At 34.8% G+C, this 22,046-nt stretch overlaps 1 protein-coding gene across 1 annotated transcript; it reads right to left on the bottom strand.

Annotated features, from left to right (window-relative positions):
• Positions 1–2,450: 2,450 nt before the first annotated feature.
• Positions 2,451–3,640, bottom strand: LOC118741749 (juvenile hormone acid O-methyltransferase-like). Its single transcript, XM_036473723.1, has 3 exons — positions 3,161–3,640; positions 2,813–3,096; positions 2,451–2,748 (listed from the first exon to the last, which is right to left on the bottom strand). Exons 1-3 carry the CDS (start codon positions 3,529–3,531, stop codon positions 2,510–2,512), a joined length of 894 nt encoding a protein of 297 aa, XP_036329616.1. The 5' UTR covers positions 3,532–3,640; the 3' UTR covers positions 2,451–2,509.
• Between the last annotated feature and the right edge of the window lie 18,406 nt (positions 3,641–22,046).

The following is a 22,046-nucleotide window of genomic DNA, read 5'->3' as shown; positions in this document are numbered from 1 at the left end:
AGTAAAATTGGAGTAAAAACAAATTTTTAGTGATAATGAAATTTCATTTTCATTACGAGTAAAATTTGTACTGATTTCATTAACGAAGATAGTTAAACTAGATTACCTAATTACTAGGCGGACCCGTGCGCATCTTTCGCGAAAGCTGTTTTTATGATTATTTTTTGTTTGTTTATTTTTTCTTGATAATAATAGTTTACAAACAGATAATAAATATTTCATTAAATTTTTATTAACTGAACGGCGGCACATGCTAATTGCACGCCCCAACTAAATAATACGTCTTATCAGCGAAGAAATCGAAAACGACCTGGAACTTGCTTGTGAAAAGTACAAGTTAGCTGTGGCTGTGACAACCAATTTTTTTGCCGTAGGATATAATGTATGTATGTATATATATTGTCATAGAAGTTTTTTGGGTTGAGAAACACTATTCTAACGGAAGTCAGGAATTTGTGTTGTAGGGAACTCACAGCCTTTCCCAAAATTTACTGTATAGGTGCCAGGCCCCTAGTATTTTAAGTTCCGTCGCTCGTACTAGTTCTGCTAGTAAAAAATTCTGAATGTATTGAGTTTTTCGGGCTTGCCCATGCACGCGTGGCCGGTGAATAACCCAGTCAGCAAAATCATCGTAAACGAGCTCGTAACTGGATATTTTCTCGAAGAAAAACCGGATAAAAAGTCGTTTATGATAGCCATTTACCGCCTACGAACACTCGTAAAAGGATCGAAAAAGCATTCCTATGTGAATATTATATACTATAAAATATTGTGGTTGAACAAAAACTTCTTACAAAATAAACAGTTTTTCTTGTGCTGACAAATTACTACAAGCCTCTGTCTATTACACTTTTTTGTTTTATCGTTTATGTACGAGCCTTTAGCTAACTTTTTGAAGATCGATAATCCCTCTTAAAATATATTCGTAAATTAACTGGCTGGGAACATTACAAAACTTTTCTATAAATACCCTGCAAACCATTTTTTCAGATTATTCTGAATTGTAGAGAAATTTTAAGTGATTCGTAAAGATCTCATCCGATATTTTGCCGAATTTTATAAAATAAAATAAACTGTGCACACTTCGATTCTTTTACGAAATTTCCGAAGAAAATCAGCAAAGCAATGAAAATAATGCTGCTATGTGAAGCATTTCTTCCAGATTTTTTTCCTAATTTTCTTTATTTTTTGTACAGAAATTTCTTTGCGAGTTCATGTCAACCAATTCATATAAAATTCTTTCAAGATTCGTAAAAAAATCGTTACAGAACTAAGATACTCTTAAAGATTTCGAGAACTTTGGTATGTATGTATGTATACATATATGTTTACAACATTTAATGTGAAAATAAATTTATCTGATATTTTTTGAACGGAAAAAATAATATCTTCGAATAGTCTGACTCTAGAAAAAGCTATATCAGTAAAAAATAATAGCTTTGGCGTTAACCCTAATTCACTTTTTAACCGACTTCATAAAAAGGATAAGGTTATCAATTCGTCAGAATATTTTTTTTTTATTATTTAACGCACAACTTTGGACCACGTTAACCGATTTTTAAAATCTTTTTTTGTAAAGGAAAATTTGGTTTAAATCCTTGGATCATGAAGATATTACCGATAATTTTAAATTTTTATATGAGAATTGAAGTCGGTTTTGTTTTTTGCTTAAAAATTACTTATATTTTGTTGCGCACAGGTCCGCCTAATCATGGTTTATTTGATCTGGTTTACGTTTTACACTCAAACACTAAACTTCCAACAAATTTAAGGAACCACTTTGCGCTCGCTCTATTGAATTCTTTGCCAGAACCAGCAAATTTTCTATCAAATGTGTCTTCAAAGTTCTAAAGTTAGTCAAAAGTAATTTCTTATGTGTTATTATTTACCTTGCAATGCATTCGCCACTAACATAACGTCAACAGCATTTCTTCCGGTGTTCCTATCCAGGAATATTCGGAATGCATAGATTTCTGTCGTATCGAAACCCGATACTAAGGCAAATTTTGCTTCGAATTTTTTCCCACTGTTCTTCCTAAGTGTGCTTAAGTCAAAGGACATAGAAAACTAAAAAGGTGCATAGTCGTAGACTACGTTCCAGCAAAACGCGGCTACTGGTTGTAGAAGGCAACCAGCCCAGTGGTGCGTACGTATCACGTAGCCGCATTTTGTTGGAACGTAATCTACTACTATGCACCTTCTTAGTTTTCTATGTTCTATGTTATGACCCATGATAGCTCAGCCTGGAGTTTCCTGTCAGGTATCCGGTGAAAGCTCTTAAGTCTTCTCTGGTAAGACTTAGCGATCGCTTACAGATTCCGGTTCGAGCCGGAATCTATTCGAAGCATCTTAGAATTAAATTTTAATGTTGACATTTCTAATCATTTGTGATTATATGCCAGTGAGGTGATATTTTCATTGCGATAATGCATTGAAAAGTTGTTCATAAATAACTAAAAATAAGTCTCCATACATATGTATAAGTTATTGCAATTTCCAATCTTTCACTTCAATTCAGTCCCTTTGCCAATCGCTCCGCTTCTTCAATCATGCTACTCAAATATTCGTTGGGTTTCCGCGCATAGACCATAACAAGTTTGTAAGGTGCAATGAACTTGAAATCTTTCGCATTAATATCGCCCTCACGCAGCTTCATGTCGACCACAGCTTTAATCACATCTTCCAGAAAGTCTTCATGCTGCGTTTCGGGCATTCGTTCGAGAAATGGGCAGACAGCTTTCACATTATCTGCAATATTTCAAGAAGCAAGGAGTTTTCTTGATACAAAAGCACTAAAATACCGCTCACTAACCTTTCAGATTCTGCGTGCCATCATAGACGAAGATCTCATTGCGGATCTCTACGCTAAAGTTCACAAAGCCAGCCTCCTGCAACAATTTGCTATACTCAGCTCCCGGGTCGCTACTATTATGCAACGGTGATATAAACTGTATGGCATCTGTCATATATCTACCCCATTTTTTTGACTTGGACAATTCTATGTACACATCAAAAATGGGGTTATTCGCGAGGAAAACGAGTAGACAGTCACCACCACTACGGCGCAGCAATTGAAAGATATTCAACAAGGCACGTCTGCAATATGTATGAAAAAATCATCGGTGTGCTCTTCACCGATCTCAAGCACATGTAAACTCACTTTTGATTCTGCACCCAATGCAGGCAATAGAAAGAAGTCACATGATCGAATTGCCCGCACAGCCGCTGTGGCAGCTGCGCGCATGTGATGTCCAATACCTCGAAGTGCGCGCGCTCAGAGTCGCCATAGTTCTTGCGCGCGAAATCGATCATACGCTCCGAAATATCTGTGGCCAAAACAGCATTGAATTGCGCCGGCAGCATGGGATAAATGTATTCCATTAGCACATTGTCAGATCCCGAACCAATATCGATGAGTGTATCGTGTTCATCTGCGCGCCATTGCATCACTTTCATGTACTCCTGAAAAATCTGTTTCGAATCACGGCGCTGTACAGCGCTGGCATGATGATAAAGCGAGGCTTGATTCATAATATGTGGCTTGTTTTTTTTTTTCAAAATTCAGAAGTGGAATATTTGCAACACAAAAATACCATAAAATACCAGCAGCGCTTATAGCGGAAAAATACTTTTCAACCCTTCCTATTCACCCACTTGACGTTTAACATTTGAAACGAGATGCGCTACGAACGTAGCTTTTATGCTGATCCGAAAATCTAGAACCAACGATCACGCATTATTCTTAGCAGCTGTCGGTCGGTCGGTCCATTCAGCCCACCTGAACTTAACTGATTTTAATTTGTTTATTTTTATATAGGTACACGGGCATGCGATAAAATCACTCGAGACAAAGGCATCGGACGCCGTGACGCCGAAACACACACAAATTATGTAAATTAAAATGAGCGGAAAATGATTATGCCGCAAGTACAACTGTTTCAAAGTTGTGTCGAGTGCATAAGAATAGTTGGCAGAGTAGCATGACAAATAGAAGGAAACTTGTTCCGAAATTGGATATGATCTTTCTTACGCATGGATCGCATAATGTGCTAGTATACTCATACTCATATGTATTGAGACACCTGATAGTTTGACAGCGAATGTGTCACGAGAAATGCATTTTTAGTTTTTTATTGTAATGGGTTTTAGGAAAAGCATCAAAATAGAATTTACTATCAATAAAAAATCCAAAAATTTGATTACAAATTCACCAACGTCAAGTGAGTGTGAAATATGCTTTGATATAATCAGAGGCAATAGTGTGTATCGATTCTATTGGGTTTGAGGAACTTAGAAACATGTTGAACTTTAAAAATTGTAAATTTTTCCCACATGGAAATTCAGTGAAGAATAATGTTATTTATAAACTTGTCGGTGGTAGTTGATTCCTCATTTCGTTAATTGACAACTTAAGCCAGAACATTTTTAAATGACAGCTTTAGTGCCACGGGTTTTAATGGAAGTAACGGGACGGAGTGAGCGGTTATTTAATTATCTATCGTATGGTTATAATGCACGCTAACGTTGCGTAAAACGGAAGAATGGGCGTGGCACTTATCGTCACATGTTATACTTCTATATGGCTATGACAATTTGATACAATATGTCAATTCGAAATCAAAGAAAGACTGCCTATGACAATTTTTGCGATTGTAGAAGTATACGTGTATATTTTTAAACTACTACATAGAATCAAATGTCATGTCAAAATAGGGGCGGCTCAGGGAATTAGACAAACAAACAAAAAATTGACGATCTCATGTTTCCTTCCAGCCGCGTGCATGTCGAGCCCCAACGGCAAAAATAACTTTAAACCGCTTCTTAATCTTGAAAAGTAAAAGTATTTGGTGTATTTATTTGCAGAGAGTAAAACCCTTTCACCATTTTCTCGAAGGTCGGTTTTTTTGGGGAATTCATTTTTTAAGGCCCCCAACCTTAAAAAAAAAAGATTCACAGTTTTTCGAAATTTGAATTATATTGGAAGTTATGACCATAAACTTTTTTCGAAATTGTTTGGTTCTTATTTTTTCCCATTTTTAACCGACTTCACAAAAAGGAGAATGGTTATCAATTCGTCGGAATATATATTTTTTTTTATGTATGTTACCGCATAACTTTGGACCACGTTAACCGATTGCTATAATTCTTTTTGTAAATGAAAGATGTTACCGTACAGGTGGTCAGTTTTGTTTTTAGCTTAAAAATTACTTGTTATTTTTTCATATTTTTTTTTTTTGTTAAAAGTTATTAACAATTTATAAAATATTTCTGATTTCTCAATCGCTCTGAAATCGCGTTTTGGACTAAAATTATACTACATTTTATAAAAAATTATTTGCAGAAAAAATTGGCGGAATGTAATGAGACGGAAGTTTTTCACGTTTTTCACTTGACGCTCCATGACTATCAATAGAGACTCATCTCAGCGATGCAAATCACAGTTAATTTTATTTCTAAAAATCCCGAACTAGCCCCGAATATTTAGAAACAGTCCCGAAAATCGATAAGTAGTCGTTTACAATTTCGAAAATCCAAAGTAGCCTCGAAAATCCGGAAATTATCCCACAAATTTCGGGGCCTACCTGAAAGTCGAGAAGTAGTGGAAACATCAGAAATATTTAGTCTTGAAAGATCGAATATCTAGAAATAGTCCCAAAGACCCGAAATAGTTCTGAAAAATCCTAAATTCCTAATTTTTATACTGATTGAATAGCAGGTATTTAGTTTTTAATCTTCTATACTAATTATATAAAGAGAAGTCCCTTTTTTTTGTAACAGGTAATCTCGCGAACGGCTGGTCCGATTTTCATGAAATTTTGTATACGAATAGCTTTCGGTAACCACCATGTTTTAGGCTAAAAAAATTTTACTTTTTTTCGGGTAGGTGGACCAGGGACCGGTCTATTCGAAAAAATCTTATTATAGTCCGATTTGCATAAAATTTAGTACGTAAGTAGGTTTTTAGCATATATTAGCATATATGACCCATTTTTTCCGGGAAGTGGTCCAGGGACCGATCTGTTCGAAAAATTCGAATTTACGGTCCGATTTGATTAAAATTCGGTGCGCGGGTAGCTTTTTAGCATGTATTAGCATATGTGATCATTTTTTTCCGAGAAGTGGACCAGGGACCGATCTATTCCAAAAAATCGCATTTATGTTCCGATTTGCTTAAAATTCGGGACTTAAGTAGTTTTTTAGCATATATTGGGATATATGGTCCATTTTTTTCGAGAAGTGGACCAGGGACTGATCTATTCGAAGAAATCGTATTTACGGTCCGATTTGCTTAAAATTCGGTACGCAGGTAGCTTTTTAGCATATATTAGCATATATGATCCATTTTGTCCGAGAAGTAGACCAGGGACCGATCTGTTCGAAGAAATCGTATTTATGGTCCGATTTGCTTAAAATTCGGTACGTAGGTAGCTTTTTGCCTGGATAAGCTTATAGATTCCTTGGTTTCCAATTTTCATGCAATTTCGAATATAAATAGCTTTAAGTAACGACCATATCAAGGGGCGAATTCGTCACTAGGCAAGATTTTTTTGCGCCAATCAGAAACAACGGATACTGTCAAAATATAATTATAATATATAATATATCTCAACTATTATATATATAGAACCGTTTGTTAGTTTTTGCAAGGCTCGAGAGCGGCTGAACCGATTTTTTTGAAACTGCCACCTGCCGCACGTGTCCCAAGGATGGTTTTAGGCTCAAAAAAATCTATATGTAAAGGGGGCGTGGCACTTCCCATACAAACCGAATTTCTCATGCTACATATCTCTGAAAGTGTGCATGGTAGAGTTTTGGAAATTGGTATGGAGATATACGAAATCAATCGCATACCCTTGGAGAAAAATTTTAGCTATTGTAAAAAGGGGTGTGACATCTCCCATACAAACCGAATTTTTCATACTGCTTATCTCTGGAAATTTTTTGATAGAGTTCTAGAGTTTTGTATGGAGATGTACGAAATAAATCGCATACTCTTGGAGAAAAATTGGAACTATTGGAAAAGGGGGCGTGGCATCTTCCATACAAACCTAATTTTTCATACTGCCTATTTTGGAAGTGTTCATGGTAGAGTTCCGGAACTTGGTATGGAGATATACGAAATCAATCGCATACTCATGAAGAAGGAGGGCATCTCTTGGAAAGGGGGTCGTGGCACCTCCCATATAAATCGAATTTTTATACTGCATGTCTCTGAAAGTATTCATGGTACAGTACTGGAACTTCGTATGGAGATATGTATATAGTTGAAATCAAGCCCATACTCATGGAGAAAATTTGGGCTATTTGAAAAGGGGTGTGAGGCCTTCAAATGTACCGACCTTTAGCTATCTTTGAATGAATTTTTGTATTCTTCTGTAGGTGTGTTTGTGAGTGATCTCCTCCTAAATGGTTGCACGGATTTTAACGAAACTTTTTGTGTATTTGAGTGGGTCTCTGGATGGTTTAGTTTCACAATTTAATCCGACAGTTGGCGCTGTAGTTGAGTTATTACTAAAAATCTTATTTATGATCCGATTTGGCTAATGTTTTAAATATGTATGCAATACTATTGCAAAAACGTGCTGCCAAGTGGTGCTGAAGTCGAACTATTACTAAAAATAGCGAAGTGAGAAAAGGGGCCGTGAAGGTCAGATTATATCGAACGCTCCTGCGTTGCAATTGGCCCTATGGATGTGATTTTCCAATATTATTATGCGTTCAAACTTTTAAGGTATTGCGTCTGAAATAAGTATATGTATATTGCATTTCTGTAGAACAATGTTTCGCACCCATTTTGAAATTGCCACCTACTATACTGCAAAGCTTCTAGGACATTCACTATAGAACCGGGTCATTGTTGCCGCCAGAAGGGGAAGAGGAAAAAGTTTATTTCGCTTTGCGAATAACCGTGCTATGAGATGCCGCACAACTGGAGAATTTCAAGAGCGGATATAACACTTTCCTTATGTTATTTAAAGCGGCAAATGACCACCAAACCTTAATACTAGCAGACAAATGTGCCAATGAAAATCGTAAACGTGAATTGTTGGTGAAAATGTTGGACCAAAAAGTTTCAATAAAATATATAAAAATTTTGGGCGGGACGAAGTTCGCCGGGTCTGCTAGTGAAGTCATAAGTACGCGGTGTTTCGTTAGGTGAAACTAGCTAAATACTTGAATACTTAGTTTTAGTCCTTAAGTAAATAATACCCTGGTATTTACAACAACATACATATACGAGCAAATCTCACGAGTTGTTTTTTAGTGTCACAAGCAGGGTTGCCACTTTGGTAAATGATTACCAAATTTGGTAAAAAAAAAATTTGGGTTGGTAAAAAGGTAAATTTTTGTTCATTTGTGTTGACTTTTGTTAAAGTATTTTGTTTGAAACAAATAAAACTTTTCGTTCCCGATTTATTTTTCGTAGTTATCTTTATATTATAAATCTATATCCGAAAGTATTACTTTATTTTTACTAAATTTCGAACGCTTTACCGCACTTTTTTTCACATACATACATACATATGTATTATATCGATAAATGGCGAACATATCGTGCTCCAGTCAAAAGTCATTTTACTGGAATCGTGAAGAGGTTTTCATTCAATCTTTAAATAAAAAGAAAAAATGGACAGGTATGTAATTACAGACTAGAATTGTTCGCAAAAAAAAACAATCAAAAGATCAACGCCAATTTCTATAAATGCCAAAAGACCGGCGGCTAAAAAATTAACGGGAGTTTTAAGCTGCACATTGTTGGTTGTACTAAAATTCCATGGGCTATAAAATTGCATACCCAAAACTGTAAAAAGTAAAAAGCTCGACATTTAGATGAAGAAATTTTGAAATTTTTTCAAATGTTGTATATAGCTTGAATCCTTGGTTTTGTGTTTTAGGTTAAAGCGCAAACAATATTCTTATACAAATAAAAATAGTAAACAAGTTTAAAAAACTTTGTGAATATTAAAAAAAATCACCAACAGGTTTTTGGGTCACTGTCTAATCCAAACCGAGGAGATGCAATCAATAGGATTTCAAATACCATATCGTTAGTTAAATAAAAAGTTTCTTGATACAAAATTTTAATTTTTATTGAAATAGAACAAAACTATGGTCTTTATTAAAATAACTAAAAAAAAGTTATTGGTAGATATTTTTCTGATTTGGTAAATTTTTATAAGGAGATGGTATATATTTAAAAAAAAATTAAACGGGAAAATGTTTTTCTTGCCAATACGAACGAATCTAATGTAATAAAACTAGTGTACCACCAATTGAAAAAAAAATTACATTGATTAAAAGATGACTATGATCATGATTCCATTTTAAAAATTTTTATTGGCAAACTCGAAATTCATTCTAAAATTGTTATATACATACATGAGAAGTAATGTACACGTGCATAAGGAATGCTGTGTAAAAATCTCCCATGCCAATATTTAAGTACTTTTAAATATAACTATGTAGTTTCAAAATCCGTTTGGCCGGTGGTCGACCATAGGCGATGAAAGGAACATCTTAAGATGGCGAAGCCTAACTCTTGGCAGGACCCATATAGCGCCAATTGTTTGGATGATGACTGTATGTTCAACCTGCAAATCTCTTAAATCATATTGTGATTTTAAATGATGCAGATACATATAAAATTACGATTAAAATATACAAAGAAAATTGTTTAGTATGTATCTAAATTTTATTCCCACTTATTGCCATCGTTTACAAATAACATAAAAACTTCATATGTACTCGTATTTAATTGCACACACTGTAACCACGAGCATGGCGGTAACAATAGCATGTTATTGTTTTTGTAATTGTATGGTGAGGGAAAACTTTGCATACGTTTAATTGAAATTGAAGTTTGTAAACAAGACAGCGAGAAAGGACACACGCATGCTACATACATATGTATGTAGTATGTCGGCATATCTGCATAGATACATAAACACATATTTATGCGTACATACATGCATACAAATGTTTGCAAGCTTATAAGTATTTAGTTTGCCAGATTCAACTAAGCATAAGAAATGCCAAACATTCTCTTTGCAGTCACCACTTCCTATAAATACATGCACATGGAAATGAGCAACTAGAAAATGGTGTAGAAGGTTTAAAGGATATGCATATGCTTGTTCATATGTATGTGCATGTGTGAGCCGTAACGGTTAAGTAAACAAAAACAAAGGAGCTGCCAGCCTAGGCAAATGATTATGGTGTTGAAAAATCGTAAAGGTTACAATGAGCTGCTGCTGCTGGTGGCTGAGTGTGGCTGGGGTGTATACTGTGAAGTAAGTATGTAGGTAAAGTAGCGCACTGCTTTTGCCTGTCTGCTTAGCGGCGGTTGTGTTGATGAGAATTTAAAAGTTTTCATTCGTCTTCCTTTTGTTTAATGAATATTTAATTAAGCATAAAAACAAAGGAAGTGGTAAAGAAATGAAAAGAAAGTTTATAATAGTATCGAATATGTAAAAGCACACAAACAGCAAAGCAATAGAGGAAACCCGAAACTGGTATGGCAACAAAACTGGTCAGAAAAAAAGAACGTGGTAGGAAGCCATGCGCTTGACATTGTTGCTTTGTGCAGACGAGATTTTTATCCTTTTTTGTTTACTTATAACTTTAAGCCAAAAAAAAGCCTTATGGAAAGTGTGCAAATAATTAAATTTTTTGTAATATAATAATCGGTGTAGAAAATATTTACATATATAAATGATAGCAACAAAAAGAGTTACCTAACAAAATCAATTAAAAATTTCTCTCGAGCGAAATTCGCTTTATGCTGCTTTGATTTCCTTTTATGGCATGGCATACACCAAATGTTCAAATGGAAAGAGAATAAGCTTTGCTGGTGAGGTTTTACTTGTGAGGAAAATGTCCACGAATGGCGGGCGATGGAATGCAGCTGGCAGCGCACATTTATGTTCGTCCGTACACTTAATTATAAGTTACAGGGTTGCCATGCGAATACTGTTCGAAGGTAATATTTTATTGAAAGCACAAACCATGGAAATTGAAATTGAAGTTATCAAACGGTAATCTTATTTTAATTGAGATGTTCATTTATGAACTAATTAAAACACCGTTAGGCATAGAGAGCTTTTAGACTGCATGAATCGATGTAAAATTTTTGGAAAGTTTAAACTTAAAAGTATCGTAATAATCATGAAAAAGTACGAGTTGCAACGATCAGAGAGAGTTTTTACTCAGTGCTCGTCCAATTAAAGCGATGATGAGCACCGCCTTGCCCGCGGGCATAGCTTTTTTGAGCTTTGTATACATTTTGTGTAGACGCGAGCAGATTGAAAAATCTATCTGCCCCTTACTGAGGTACAGCTTATAAAAAGCTTTAAAAGCTTCTCCCGTGTGATATGTTTGAGTGTGCCTGCTTTAAAGCGGTGATGGGCCCTGTCTTGCCTTTGCGAGCAGAGCTTTTTGAGCTTCCCTTACCTTTTGTATTAACGCATACAGAGTGAAAGCTTACTCTACGCATGGTTGCCTTTAAATCAGTGATGTTCAAAATAGCGTCAGCGTTTAGAACTCTTCAAATATCTCTGTAGTTTTTATAGGAACGAGAACACAAAAGCTTTCACTGGCAAATACTGCTTCCAAACCAAGTAAATCACTTCTTAGGCGGAGCTTTTTTGGCTTTATATACAACTTATATGGGCCAGCACTGAAAAACTTACATATGTCTGTGTTAAAGCAGTCGTAGGCACCATCTTGCACGCGTTCAGTGCCTTTTAAGCTTTCTATTAAACCTGATGACTAGAGACAGAGCTTTTACTCTAAACGCGTCCAAACAAACTCTACAAAAACCTTAAGAAAGCTTTTCATGTGGCATATATTCTAGTCGGGATTGAATATAGGGGTGCTCTGCCGATCGCTGCTTTGCTATAATTGCTGCTGCTGCTTTCATATAATTGATGGCAACTCGTTTGAAACCCACTGCTACTTTCGACGTGTACATAGTTATCCTATTTTACCCTTCCACCTTTTCTACTTTTCATACATTTTTTGCCAAAGCGCCGTCATTTTTAAAGCTATTTTACTTATTTTCAATTCCACAGGGCTTCATTGTTTTTTTCTTTACATTCTTTTTTTCTCCAAACCAACTTTTTGCCTGCACTACTGCGCATATCTTTTTTATTTGCTTTTCACATTTTTCCAATTTTCTTTCAAACTTATTTTCTACAATTTCAAAGTGGTTTGCTTCTTGGTTTTCTTTTGCAACGTTGATGTTATTGTTATTTTGTTTTTATTGTAAGGTGGTTGAAAATTAATTAAAAATTAAATGAATAACGTGGATAATGAGCCCCTAAGCTGATTTGCGCTCAACAAAAATTTTTCGCATGACACATAAGTACAAAAAAAAAATAAGAGTAACAAAATCAAAAAAAGCAAAAGCAGTAACTATAAGGGCTTTGTAAATGAAAAGAGCAAGCTGGTAAAAGTGAAAATTGTTATTGTATGTTTTGGTATGTTGCTCGTTAGCTGCTTTTTTTGGAGAAAAATTCGAGTAAAAGTAAAAATAAAATTGATGTTCCACACCCACCAACAGCAGATGCCAGCTGCTTTTCAAATTTTTTATTTTTATTTTTTTTATATAATTGTGTCTTTTTATTTAGCGTCAAAAACGTGCGGGTAAACAATACTGTTTGTGATATGCATATTTTTTGCTAAATAACAGCACATTTTTTTTCTTATTTCTCTGCTGGCGAATTGTGTTTGAGGAAAATGATAAAATTAAAACTTTCCACTTGCTGGTGGCGTAATTTATTTTAAGAAATTGAATTTTAATAGCAAACGTTAAGCAGCTTTCACAAACTTCTTACCCGTTTTGCTGATTAAAATTTTTTATTTTTTTTCATAAAGTTTCGCTTTGTGGTGAAAATTCAATTAGAAGAAAAGAAATATCACCGCGTGATTAAATAAAAGTAGGTACGTGCTTTCATTTAATTTTCAAGAAATGCGCAAAATAAAGCAGAAGTAATCATGCAAATGCGGGCGGGTAGCAATAAACCCAATTTGTACGTACCTTTCCACACCAACAAATTTACCCACACCCAGTTCTTTCTTAGTTTTCGCAAGCAACCGTGCCACATAATTCATCGGCAATATGTTTTGAGTTCATAAAAAGCCGAAATATTCTTCTAACAGCCGCTTATCCTTTGAAACCGTTTTCTAAGAGCTCATTAATGACAAATCTCCTTCTAAGGACAAGACGTGGCAGATGCGCAGTTAACTAAGAACCCCCCAAGCAAATAACACTGTGAGACAAATTTTTACACATCGCCGTCAGCCTCAATAATTCCATCGTGGAATGAAAGTAGACCACTGGATAAACAAAAATGCCAAAGGGTTTTGCAAAGTTAGTTCGAATTTCCTTTCTATGGCCTCTTGAAGTTGAGATATTTTTGACCTTTTTTTCAATATTAGTGAGAATAAAAATATTTAGGCAAAAATACATTACTTGGGCGGGCCTTAGAAAAAAAAACCTAAAAACCGTTAAAATATGGGAATTTCAGAAAACCAAAACTTTTTTGGCGGTCGGACCTATGGGACCCCTGGGGTCCAAAATAGGGGCTCGAGAATGACTTAGAATAAGTCTCTATTTGATGAGTTTTATTTGTAAATCTTGTAAAAATAAGACGAAGAAATTATATATTTTTCCGATAACTGTCTTAGTTATCGATTTTTTAAAAAATAATTTTTTCTTCGCGTGTTATTTTATGTAATTTACATATATTTTGTCAAATTTCCGTATTGTAATGGGTTAACAAACGTCGCCAGTATTTAGTCCCGTTATTGTTTATTTACTTGCTCTTGTTCATTGTTCAAACACATGACTTTACATTTGTTTCAATATAAACAAAAACAACATCATTTGGTGGGTACACTACCTACAGTTGCTGGGGAATTGACACAAAGGGCATCAACATTGCCCATAGCATCAATGAGATAAGTGAATATCACAGTCGTTAATGCCTTTCAATTAAGCAGTATGTATTGAATTCTAACGGTTTTTGTTTTAAGTTTTATAACAACTGGAGCAAAGTCAGAGAAAAGCAATGTGATGAATTTTAGTAGATTTTTGAAAAGCATCGACGCTAGTCTAAAATATCGCGAAAGTTTCACTGAAGTTAATTTTATTATAAATAAAAAGTGCAATTTTTTTAGTAGAAATGGAATGTAATATTAATAACGTTTGTTACGTCTGTGGCCATTTCACTCCAAAAATTACAAAACATGGATATTTTACCGAAGAATTCAGGTGTGCTTATGAAAGTTATTTCAACCAACCAGTTATTTCTAATGTTTTCTGGGCACCAAATGTGGTTTGCAAAAAGTGTTACAGTGATCTTTTAAATTGGAAGCATAAAGTATTTAAATGTTTGCCATTTGGCGTACCGATGATCTGGACGGATCCAACCAGCCACCATAAATCAAATTGTTATGCGTGCGTAAACTCTGTTCGAGGTATGAACAGAAATAACTAAGACAGTTATCGGAAAAAAATATATAATTTTTTCGTCTTATGTTTAGAAGATTTACAAATAAAACTCATTAAATAGAGACTTATTCTAAGTCATTCTCGAGCCCCTATTTTGGACCCCAGGGGTCCCATAGGTCCGACCGCCAAAAAAGTTTTGGTTTTCTGAAATTCCCATATTTTAACGGTTTTTAGGTTTTTTTTCTAAGGCCCGCCCAAGTAATGCATTTTTGCCTAAATATTTTTATTCTCACTAATATTGAAAAAAAGGTCAAAAATATCTCAACTTCAAGAGGCCATAGAAAGGAAATTCGAACTAACTTTGCAAAATCCTTTGGCTGTTTTGTTTATCCAGTGGTCTACTTTCATTCCGCGTTGGAATTATTGAGGCTGATTTTTCTTGCTGCACAGTGTAATTTACAAAAGTAAAATATGTAGTAAGTAAGGTACGAGTAGTTAAAATGAGTTCTTTCATAGTTGTAGAAGCATTCGATGAAGGAGTGTACAAAACTAACCGAACGTGATCACACATAATCAAAAAGGGTATTCATTCCATGAAATCTTAACTATTTTATTATGGTATCAATTACATGCTACGAGTGTGTATCTTACCCCAAAAATGTTCTATGATTGCATGGTAATGAATGTATGTTTCCTAGTAAATATGTATGTCTGTTACCGTTAGAACTTAAGAAAAGAGTAGAATGAACATGCGGAAGAGTCTGTGATGCGAAGAAAAGGAGAACATTTCTTAGTTCACTCAGGGCACAAACTTCCGAATATGAAGGTACGCTATCGCATGTATTCACAACAACACCGCCATACAAATATATGTATGTACATATGTACATTAGACCGTATCGTAAAAAAGCAACAGTCCAGCGCCTTCGTCTTGGTCTTGGTCTAAATTTTTTACGTAGAATACGTGGTATGGTTAAGAGCACATCCAAGTCAAAATCGAAAGCACACACTAAGAAAAAATATCGACAACAAAAGCGATAATAATATCGATAGCAAAAACGATAACAAAATCGATAAAAACATCGATCAAAAATCTACAAAACTATCGATAATAATACCGATAGCAAAATCGATAACAAACTCCATAAAAATATCGATAACAAAATCGATTACAAATTCTATAAAAAACTATTACAAAACCGATAAAAAATATCGTTTATTAAATCGATAAGTTCCGAAAATATCGATAGCAAATTCAATAACAAAAAATATCGATAAAAATTTCGATAAAAAATATCGATAACACAAGCGATAAAATATCGATTATTATTATATCGATAAGTCCCGAGAATTCCGAAAATCTCTAAAATACCGAAATAGTCCCCAGTTTGAGTCTCTGTATATATCCTTTTCTCTATGATTACCTTTATTTTAATCTTTCCTCCTCTATCTTCATCTTTACTTTTATCGGTATCCTCATCCTCATATTTTTAATTGTTTTTACTTTTATGTTTATCTTCTTTCTTCATCTACCTATTCTCCTTCACCTTTGCCTTTTATAAATATTGCGCCATCTGTTATTTAAATGTCGAAATACCTACATACACATTCTCTTGTCTCCTTCTCTCACTTCCACGAAGTGATTTTGTATGTAAAATTATTTATGCCCACATATTTGAATCAAATAAACATACTTAGAAGATATCAACTAATTTCCAAAAGTACGGAATCTTCTTCCCTTTAAAACCGAGAAATAGTATAAAAGGCGTATAAGCCAATTACGCAGTGGCCCATAAGTGCTCTTGTAAGGAAGGGCATTTCTTTTCTGCTTAAACTTAAGAAATGTTCATTATTTTTTTAATTTTTAACGAAAAAAAATTAACATGTTTTAGGCGTCGTAAAACCATTTTAAGTATACTCACATATGTATCTATTTCATAGGTTCTACTGTAATCTATAATGATTTTAATTTTTTTAGTTTAACCAATACAAATAAAAAATATTTATTATTTTATGATTTTTATTTTTGCCATCAAAAGTAATGATTATTTTCTTTTTTTTGTTTTGCTCAAAGCTAATAATTTCTATTGAGTTTTATTTATTACTTAATGATTATTCAAAAAACTCATTAGCAATACTTACGTTATTTCCGACACATCCTTTCAGACACCCTAAAAGGAATAAATGCCAAAAACTTCTCGACAAAATTTCATTTGGTTGCTTCTGTACAGCCTTTTAAATTTTATAAATAATCGTTATTTTTAAGTGGAAAATAAACCTTAATAATAATTGTGGATATCCGAGCGTAAAAATAAAAATCATAAAATAATCATTACTTGTAATCGAAAAAGTAAAAATCAAATAATTATTATTTCCGTTAAGCAAAAAAAAATCATAAAGTAATGATTAAATGTCGAATAGAATTATTTTACTTGTAATCATTACGGTCTCTGTTCTAATATATGTACATACTTAATGTGTAGTAGGTACATTTTTTCATCTTAAGGTACATTTGACAGTTCCCAATTACGTGCCAGGCAGTTGTATACCCATAAAAAAGACAGTGTCAAATCTAATCGGCATAACTAACAAAATTTGGCAAGCAAGAAATATTTTTAAGTGCAGTCCAGAAATTATAACGGAAAGTACATAACACATACAGAAATACTTACATACATTTATGTATATTTCTACTCAAACAAAAATATGAAATTGCTTTGGTCCCAAGCTGAGGCCACTTAGCCGATCAAACACAAATACGCCTCCTTGAAATATGTGTGTGTACAACGAAAGAAGCAGCTCATTGTGTGGGCTGCCACAAAAAGATAATGACTAGAGACTATGTATGGATATGTATGCATACATATCCTTGTATGTATATAAAAAAATAGTATAGTGAAGCATTCAACCGCGCTCCACCTAAATAACTAGCCTAAAACCGACCATCCATTTTGGCCAAAAATCTGCGCGACCTTAAGACTTCACACGTCCTGCACATCCTTAAATGATTGTATGTGAAGAGGGGCGGGCGGGGAGTGCGAGAGGCGTATAAGAACGAATTGTGTGTAAGCGTAATTGAGAACGTTTCGGTAGGCGGTGGTGAGTGGGTGGATGACACACAAGACTTTGTCACTATTTTAATGTTGTTTAGCTGTAGTTATTAGTTTGTGTTTGTTGTTGCATTTATTGCTAACCATCACCAATGCCACCACCAACCAACACGAGTCAGCATGTGATGCCGCAAACGGATGTGTCCGCACTTCGTTTTGTAGTTTTTATTGCACAAAAACAATAACATTTACTGCCTACTTTTCTTACACAGCCCCAGCCCGCCCTTTGCTGAGGAGTTCCGCTATCATTTCATTTAAACTTTTCTTGCGAGTTGTTGCTGTTGCTCAGCCCCGGTTGGTATTATGGTTGCTGCCGCTATGTCCTCGCATGTCCTTGTTGTAGTGCTGTTGTCATTGTGGCAGCTAATGTCTATGAACGTGTAATAACGCTTGTTATTATTGTTGTTGCTCCTAATGTCGGCAATGTTGTTTTCGGCCGGCAACCCTATACAACCACACACAGTAAACAACCAACAACTTAGAATTAATGTCGTATAAGTTTCCTTCTTCATATTACCGTTTTTCTTGCAAGTTTTGTTGTTATTGTTGTTTTGCAAAGTTTTTGCTTTCACTACCTACCATGGCTTGTATGTATTTTATTTATGTTTTTCTTGTACTATTTGTATGTTAGTTTTGTTGTTGTTGTTGTTGATTTTCCTGCTGACGTTAACTCGAAAATAATTTCATCTATTCAATTAAGTTTTTTCTGCTTTAGCTCATTCCATCTTCGAAATACTTCCTAAAATCTGTTTCTTCTGCTTCTTCTTCTTCTATCTCTTCTTCTTGTTCATCATCTTAGTCTTCGGCTGTTGTTTGTAATTGCAGAGTAATGGATTTTATAATAGATTTAGTTGGTCTTACTGTTTGTTGATTGGCTGGCTGTTCGCCGGGCGGATTTAACTACTTTTTTGTTATTTTTTGCCAGGCTAAATAAGTTTGCCATTCGACCATGAAAATAATTAAAAGTTTGAAATTATTTAAATGCAATATTAGTGAGGAGGCAAGTGCAGAAACAGCCTGATCACCACGCTTAGCTTCGATTAAATTACTTTGTATGAGTAGGTAGGGCGTATCAATATCCTAAGGAAAGCACATTTTTTATTGCTGTTTATTCAGCACGACCGCTACTCGCCTCTAAAAGCTAAAGATTCAGTTAAAAAATTAAGTTAAGTCGCTTCCGAAGGAAAATAAAGAGGTTTGGCGATATGGTTCCAGGGGACTTATGAAAAATTACAGATAAATTGGATACATTAACTTTGCGGGGAATGATTTTGGCAAGGAAGGTATTTTTTCAGATACAGTTTTTTATAGCTAAACCCATGACCGTCAGTGTAAGACTTTAACTCAAGCTAAACGTCGAAGTACCGCTTCATCCGGTACTAACTACTGACGGGTATTTCGTCGGAAAGCGCAATTAAACCTTAGGACCTTTAGTCAGTGCCTCTCTTAGTGCAGTTTGGCATAAGCTGCACCAGGTTTGCACAACCCACTGTATTTGTGCCATTTTGGCCACTCTTCTGTGCCAATCTTTTGTCGGCCAGCAAACGCCGAGCAACTCGGTAGATTTCCTTCAGCCACATGAGTCTCAGGCGGGACACGAACATTTTTCTGACCGTGTGGTGATACCTGAACTCATACACTTGAGCATGCGTAACGTCATTAACATTGCTGCGCCAGTGTTTCTTCCAGTCCTGTACTTTCTAAGCCTTTCAAATGCTTTGGGAAAGAGTTAGAAAGCAGCGCCTCCTCGCATTCTTCCCTTGGGAAAACCGATTAGACTGAATTGAAAGCCTTGCTAAACTCAATCGTATTATGTTCTGGACTCCGGGACTAATCCGGCAAACGATTTCTTTCGGTCGGACTTTCTTCGGTATCTTGGTATTTCGCATAATCCTTAGAAGTGCACTTGTTTTAGCTGCTTTCTCGCAATTAACTCATAGTGGGAGATTTGTAGAAAGTCGCAGGTTAGAGAACACAAGGCTGCATAGTTGGAGATTTCATTGAAGAAAGTAAGACTTCTTAGTTACTGTTACGATAAACTCTTTACATAAAAATGAAAACGCCTATATACCAGGACGTTCGAATCCAGAACCATAACTTTAACATACGCACAGGAAAGAGTCAGTTTCTCGGCAATGAAAGGAAACCAAAAAGGGGGAAAGATCTATCGTCTATTATGAGCTACCGTGGTAGACCGACTTCTCTACCTTCAAGTATTCAAATGACATTGTCATCCTAATAAGAAGTAGGTACGCTGAGCATATTCGCCAAATCCTGTGCCCAATCTTAGGCAATAAAATTGCAGATACTCTCGCCGGGAATGGAGCAGCACAGAGATTCGTAGGCACAGGACCCTTCAGACGAATTTCTGGATGAAGAAAGAAGCGAGCAAATGCGAAAGGTAAAAAGTTGAGTGGATATGTTGCCGAGTACATAACAAAAAAACTTACTAAAAACTAAAAACTTACTAGGAAAGCGGTGTCGTATTTTGAGTTTTTTGATCTGCCAAAAAAAAAGAATTAGAAAACATAAATTAATTCTTATGTCTGAGTGAAAAAAACAAAGCTCAAGAAACAGGATTCCTAAAAAAATAATCATTAGTTTTGATGAAAACAAAATAATAATAATTTTTTTTTTTTCTTATTACAAAATAAAACTCATAAGATAATAGTTATTTTTGGGCAAAAAATAACAATTCACAAAATAATCATTATTTCAGAACGAAAAATAAGACCCTAAAGTTTGTTCTATTTAAAAAAATATATATATATATCTAGACATATGATTTTTTTGAGCGATTAATAAAAATCTAAATGGAATTATTAATTATAATTTTATAGATATCGCTCAAAAAATCGAAAAAGGTCATTTTTTCTTTTGTAAATTTTGTATCCTGCAAAATGCAATTTACCTGAGATCGTGCATCTCAATGTCCTACCGCCCTGAAATTATTATTATGAAGTTAAAAGCAATAATTCTGCGCGTAAGTCCCTCAGCCATATTTACAAAAAAAAGGAAATCTTAAGCCCGTATAAATTCACTTAGCATTAACCTTAAACCCAATGAACATCAAAATTACCGTAAATAATCCAACTTCATGAGCCATATGTTTGCACATACATATGTCCCCCTTAAGCAAAGAGTTGGCGGGCATTAAAATTGCCTGCGACGCGTATGCGTATGCATAAGAATTGCATAAATATAAAGCCGAAAAATAAATATTTTTATTTTATTATTATTGAATTATAATGCGTATCGAATGTCACACATAAACATTCAATGACAAAATGCCATAAGTCGAAGCAAATAAAAAAGTGTGACCGCCCAGGAAATGGGTAAAGATATGTACATACATTTGTATGGTTAGAAAGCAAACAACACCCACACAAGGTGCCCACACACACACACTGTCGGCACAAGCAGCTTGGGAACAGAAAGGATAGCATCACACAAAGCGAAAGGGTAACTAAGTAAGCTACGATTCATTTTTTTCACACCGCTATCACTCCTAAAGTACTCATACCCATCATCATCACCATCACCGTCACCAATACCATGTAAAATGATTCCGAAAGTCAATGGTTTTGAAAAGTGCAAAAAGTCATTATTTGGTCGTATTTGTGTACTTAACGTTTGGATTGCAAATATTTACTGCCATCACCCAAACATTCATTGTGTGTGTATGTTTGTTATACATATGTATGTATGTATACACATTTGTAACATAAAGAATCCTTTCGCCATAAAAATCGGCACGTAAAAATGACTCCTTTTAGCTTAAAATGTTGTCACGCAAATCAAGGTTGGGACTCGCACACATGTCTACTCGTACGAATATGAGCGTGAAGGGTGCTCGATTTCGATACCCAAAGTAGCATTTTTTCCACACTTGATTTCTGATAGCAAAGGATGGTGGTGGCGATGATGTTTCATTTGCTGGAAAACTTCGATTTCCGAATGTGTATCTACGTTTTTTCTTTTTTTTCAAATGCTGGTTTTTGCAATTACAGTGAACGTCAAACGTGTGTCACCACATACGGTTTTGAGGTTAATGGAGTTTAGTATGTGCTTGGTTGACCTTTAGGCTAAAAATAATAAAAAAGTGACTCGTTAGAACTTTTCATGCTGATTTCAACCATACCAAGATTATTTGGCACAAAAACCAAAGCCAATAAAGAGATTAAAGTTAAATTTTTCAATTTTTTATATTTATAATATCTCGGAAACTATTTGACCGATCACAAACGTAGAGAAAATTATGTACGCCAAGTGAAACACCACCTAATTACCTTTATTTTGACGTCATTGGGTTTTAATAGGTTATATTGTTCAGAAGATATTATTATTTAAAAAAATCCAAAAATTCAACTTTAACCATTGATATCTTCCTTACCTTTTACTTCCGCCTGATAATTTTGGTAGGGTTGAAATCAAGTTTAAAGAAATTATTCACTAAGGGGTTTTCGGAGTCCGCTGTCAGA

The sequence above is a fragment of the Rhagoletis pomonella genome, unplaced genomic scaffold (assembly GCF_013731165.1).
Source record: "Rhagoletis pomonella isolate Grant_MI unplaced genomic scaffold, Rhpom_1.0 Rhpom_scaffold_00006, whole genome shotgun sequence".
Taxonomy (NCBI): Eukaryota; Metazoa; Arthropoda; class Insecta; order Diptera; family Tephritidae; genus Rhagoletis; species Rhagoletis pomonella.
Note: the sequence above shows the minus strand (reverse complement) of the source record. Positions and strands in the feature narration are given on the sequence as shown.